At 31.4% G+C, this 5,908-nt stretch overlaps 1 protein-coding gene across 1 annotated transcript; it reads right to left on the bottom strand.

The window, feature by feature from the left end:
• Positions 1–1,905: 1,905 nt before the first annotated feature.
• Positions 1,906–5,021, bottom strand: LOC112454637. Its single transcript, XM_025016135.1, has 7 exons — positions 4,664–5,021; positions 3,833–4,040; positions 3,539–3,747; positions 3,080–3,261; positions 2,834–2,993; positions 2,621–2,760; positions 1,906–2,273 (listed from the first exon to the last, which is right to left on the bottom strand). The coding sequence occupies exons 2-7, from the start codon at positions 3,994–3,996 to the stop codon at positions 1,935–1,937; spliced, it is 1,194 nt and encodes a 397-aa protein (XP_024871903.1). The 5' UTR covers positions 3,997–4,040; positions 4,664–5,021; the 3' UTR covers positions 1,906–1,934.
• Positions 5,022–5,908: the final 887 nt, after the last annotated feature.

The following is a 5,908-nucleotide window of genomic DNA, read 5'->3' as shown; positions in this document are numbered from 1 at the left end:
TAAGTTTGTGCTACACGTTGTACCGAGAGCAACTTCTTTTAATTTTTTATTTTTTCTCTCGAACATCATCGATGAAAAATTAATTACAGGACCATTCAACAACATTATCCTAGGATAATGAATCAAGATATGCATTTTAGGTTTTAATTTACCAAAAAGTGCAATGTATAACGTGTTATGCTTCTGAATGAGATGCTGCAGATTATCGATTTCACCCCTATTTAAAGTTGGACACATAATAATTCCAAGTATTTGCCTAATATATCTATACAGTTTCCAAGATTTATTTCTAGCCGGAATTAAATGGCCAATCATAAGTCCTAAATATCTTGTCAAACAGAGCATTTCTGAAGCTGACTGTTTAACTTTTAATTTTTTACCTCCTTTTTCATTTTGGATAAAGAAGAAAGGTCTCGGTTTATTGGAAATTTCAGTTTCATTGTAAGGAAAGGTTTCGATAGTATTATTAAGAGTTTCCAAAGATATTATTTTCTCTTCTATCAAGTTTTGTAGCACTTGTCCAACCGTATAAACTGCAATCCCTTCAGAAAAATCATGCATAACATCCACAGTCATGTTCTCGGCAATATGAAAATTGTGAATTTTGTTGAAAACACATCGCTCCTTTATGCCTGTGTTTGCGAAATCATTTTTCAATACATCATTTTCATACGATTCAAGTGTTCTAAGTAGCTTTGTATCTTCTACGATCATTTCTTCACATTGCAAGCGAGTGGCTGTGCAAATCCGGCAATAATGCATTGCAGTGAAACTTTCTGAAAATCCACATGTACTATTTAAACCTAAATTGTCACCTATTATGAAAAGGCATTGGAAATAAACAGTAATGTCTTCACCGTTGACACGAATATTTAATCCATTTTCATATAGATTATTCAAATCATTGATTGTCTCACGAAATATTGGTTCATTGCCGAATTGTTTCATGTATTTAGAATGACAAATAGTGGAAATAAAAATATTATCAACTTTAGCAGATAAGTGGGGGGGCAAGCAAGGCAATGAAGCATATATGCCTCCTAACTTTTGTTCACCTGCATGACTTCCAAGTGGATTCCCAACTTCGAATTCATCAAAATACAAGAACATTGGTAAAACATTTTTATCTTTATTTAAGTGATATTTTTTCAACCACAAGTCCCCTTGCATACAATTTGATAAAATTGTTGTATCTTTTGACAGTTTACCAACGTATTCTTTCATTTCAATGTAAAATCCTGGTAACTGAAGAATTGTTTTTAAGGTATTTTTTAAAGGAATATGTACGGCATAAACAGATTTCATTTCTACTTTTACATTTGACTTTTGATTTGCTTCTTTTTGCGACTCTTTGACATAAACAGGTTCCTGTCCAATTTGGAAACTTTCAGGATGAACATACGCACTTTCTTTGTTGTAAATGTTAAATCGCGAATGTTCTGTACAATATTTCTGAAATATATTTCTGCTTTGTTCTAAAATAAATTGCGTTTTATAATAACTATTTGAGTCTGTCAGCGGTTTCAATTCATTTTCCATCGACTTTTGCAAAAAAGGAACAAATATGTCTGAAAGAAAGGTATTAAAAGTAGCAATGACATTATCAACAGCTTTACGCGAAAGCAAAGGATTATTGTATAAACCCAGAGTAAACTTCAACATTTCTGTATGCATTGTCTCTAGCGTTATATCTTGATTCATTTTATTATCAATTTGTTGTGGAATATCCATATTATCGGTAAATGAATGAGTTTAGAAAAAAATATATGTGCAACTATATAACTATATTTTGTCAGTTAGCCAAAAAAACATTTACATTTATATTAAAATTATCCGTTCTAAATTCAATGAATAAAATATCAAAAATTAAAAATAATTATATCAATAATTAAAATTATTTGCATATAAAAAATATCTTAAATTTAAACTTAAAACTACAATTTCTGGATTCTTTCAATGAGAGATGTTACTCCGCTGTATGGTTTAACTTTAAAATCATAAATAGTTGTTTCCAAAAATTGCCATACGTGATTGCTTGCTAATGGAAATGGTTGGTGAAAGATTTTCATAGACTGTATATACAAATCAACTGCCAGCGCTGCGGTTGCGACTTGATACGTGAATTCGTTCAGAACGACATACGCTGATTTTATGTCAGCTAGTGAAGAACCGATCACAACAACGTAAGGTGCTATGGGCAGCTTATGTTCTGCATACAGATTAAGCACATCTTGGTTCGCATCTTGTAAAGTTCTGTTGAAATCGTCAATGTCCTGTAAAAAGTATTATTATTTATAAAGTGCTTTGATGTTATTTATTCATTATTATTTATTAGTAATAGCTATTTTTTTCGATTTATTTTTCTGAATTAACTGCTTTTCGATGTGGGCTTAAACCTACGCAGTAATAATATATCTATAAGCTTGTATATAAATTTGTATACAGTAAAATAATAATAATAACATTTGTAAATAATAATTTGTATATAATTAATTGTATATAATGTATATTGTAATTAATTTGCACATAATAATTATTTGTATATAGATATTTGCATGCGGTAATTAGTTGAAATTATTTATTGGAAAACGCCTAACGTCGTTAAACTTCAAGGATTTACCTTTATGTAATAAATGAACGATTTTTTTACTTCTAATACAGAAGGAATCCAGGCCGTCTTTGATTTTGATCGAGTTGTTAATTTGGTTATTCTTTTAAATAAATGTGGTAATAAAATTAACGCTACTGTTTGGGTATGTTCTGAAAATAAATTGGGAAATGAATATTATTTACAAATTAAAGTGGCATGTATTATTCAGAAGATTAAACTGACCTTCTCCTTTTGTTGGTAAGTTGCTTGTCAGGATATTATTTATCTCTATATCTTTTTTTTTTGTCTGAGCAATTTTTATTATTTTTTTGGCTAAGTCAGGCCACTTTTGTGTAAATTCTTCACTCGATTTTTTAAAATACGTACAGAAATCAGCTTTGATCTGAAAATAAAAATAACCGAAAATCAAGTTGCTACATTACACTCCATTATGTTTTGATTAAAAAAGAATTTTTTAATATTGCTAACCAAGAGATATCCTGAAGGATTGCAGTAGTTTTGAAATTTATTCAAAATTGTTTTTAAATCTGAGGTTTTATAAAACTCCACTCTTTCTGTCAGTGCAGTGTGGCACCATTTCTGGCGGAAATCATTATCTATGATTTCAACTTTTTTTAACAGTTCTTGTAATTCAGACGATTCAAGATTATCTAAAAAATAATTAATAATAATTACATAATACAATAGTATGTGAGTAAACGTCGAAAGAATACCAATTACCTCATTTATATAAAATATTAGTAATATTTATATATAATTTGTATAACTATTTTCTTCATTTGTAATGTCTATAAAATTATTGATTTCAAAGAGAAACTTTATATTTATAGTTAAAAAACGTCCCATATTGTACAAATGTTTTGTTTTCATCATGAAAATCAGGCATATTACACTGAAAGTACGTAAATAAATTAAAAAATCACACACCTTCTGAACTTCTTTTTCTCTTTCGATTTGGTTGCAATTCTAATTTGCCAATGGCAAAAGCTTTTTCTCGTTCTTTTGCGTAGACGATTTGAAAGGCTCCACTTGCACTTTTACCGTTTCCTGATCGTACGTAGTAGCTTTCTTTTAAGTGCAATGTGAATAGTTGGACAGTGATTTCAGCTAACTCTTCAAGTCTGTCTGGTGATATACTGTAAAATTGATTACAATGAAAAAATATGCTTGCAATATTCATTCAAAATATATTTCTTATTTTTTAAATGTAATCTAATTTACGTTAGTGATTTTGTTCGATGAAATTCATCACCAATAATACACTTTGCCACCTTGTTTTTGGAAAAATATGTTTTTTTTTTAGTTTCCAACAGTTTCTCATAATTTTCTTTTGTGGCTTCAAAATCATACATGTCTATTTGACTGCTTCCATCATAAGTTTTCATTAAAACTTGATAAATGTAATTCGAAGATCTTTTTTTGGTAATATCTATATATACATAAGAAAGTAATAAGTTTAATTGTCATTATTATTATAATGCATAGTAGATTCAGCTATCACAGTGATTCTATTATAGGCATTGATTACTGCCAAAAAAGCTAGGATGTCTTAACATGCACTTTTTGAACTAATTCTGTTCAAATTTGAAATATACTCATTAGGTTAATATTATCAGATAAGTATAAAATGGAAAGAAAATATTTGGAATTATTTTGTGTTATTTGGAATATTTGTTTTTTTAGATCTTATCGGGTCTTGACGCATCTTTTTTTGTGGCAATATTTTATATCTTTAGAATCACAGCGAGTTCAGAAAAATTAGCAATCTCTAAATACATGTTAACTGACGATAGTATTATTTTCTAACTTACAAAGAATATATGTAATGGTTTTAATAAAAGCACTTTTCTTTTAAACTTGCCTACATTACTTGAATTACATAAATTCGATGTTTGCACTGATGGGCCGGAATCTACATCAAGTAATATAAATGAATCATTTGAGTGATCTGACGAAAGGAATGTGTTTGGAAGCGACATAATTTGCTCTAGGAAGGAAGAAGGTGTTTTTTGCAATTAATACAATAAATAATATATGTAATACTTTAATTACCTTTTTCGTATATTTACACGTACCACGGTTATCAATCTGTGCACTACACCATGAACACCATGAACGTACCAGCTCGTTCGCTTCTTTGCAATAATTACGCAATAATCTTTACTCGCAGGCCCATGCTAAAAGCGTATGGCCCTCGAGCGAATTTTGCACGGCGTGATGGGGGGTATTAGAGCTAACGACTAGTGTGATAAAGACTCATAGACGGGGCGACAGTCGCATGGGTCTCATTCTCATTTGCCACGAACATAGACTATGCATAGAGTCCCACAAGTCTGTACTGCAATCGAATTATTCCGTGGGTTAATAGATCGAGCGTGGCGCTTCTAGCGCACAGCGCGATCTATGTTACCATCGCATCGGCTAACTCGTGCGATAATCAAAACACATTTCTCTCCGTGTACAAGCGAGATATAACCGAAGAGGATAAGGCAAGACGAATGATAAATTTAGATGAAGTTATTATACCTATTTCTATTATGAGACAGAATGTCTTGTCCGGAGACGAACTAACGGACGAATCAATAGATGAATTTTTACGCATTGTGAGACAAAGTACTCCTTTTGAAACGCAAAGTGTACAGTATCAAGGATTGCCTGATTATATTGACGCTAGTAAGAGCGATTTAAGCTTACAAATAATTAAAGGAAAAAATAAATACTTTGCAGAGGGAATTCAACACTGGCGATGTATATTTTGTGATGGCACCAAACTGTTCGTATATGACAGTATACCTGGCTGTACATACAACAGATTAGTGCTCAAGGAAAGCGAATATATAAAGCGTCGATATCCAAAAATAAGGCAAAGTGATATTATTTTTGAGAAAGTCGATGCACAACCAGACGGTACAAGTTGCGAAATTTACGCCGCAACTTTTGCTGCAACTGTAGCCTTAAGAGGCAATCCTTGTGATGAAAAATTGTCGTTAGGTTGATAAGTGAGTAATACAGTTTTACTTAAGATCGGATATTTAATGTAGAATACAAGACGTGTGAAAAGATGTGTTACATGAGGCTGGTGTAAAGGCGGACTGTCGGACTGCCATATAGTATATATAGAGGAGAAGGAAGACTATCAAAGCGTTCACAAACGCCCGTTTTCATCGCCCATGCACATGAGGACTCCCCTTTGGGCTCCTTCTCAACAAAAATATTTCAAGAACTTAAAGTGCATGAGACAACACTTTATGAAAATTATAGAGGGAAATGAACTGTTGCCTTTCACAAGACAATGAA

This window comes from Temnothorax curvispinosus, unplaced genomic scaffold, assembly GCF_003070985.1.
Source record: "Temnothorax curvispinosus isolate PA1 unplaced genomic scaffold, ASM307098v1 QBEX01000512.1, whole genome shotgun sequence".
Classification (NCBI taxonomy): domain Eukaryota; kingdom Metazoa; phylum Arthropoda; class Insecta; order Hymenoptera; family Formicidae; genus Temnothorax; species Temnothorax curvispinosus.
This window is presented reverse-complemented; position numbering and strand designations above follow the sequence as displayed.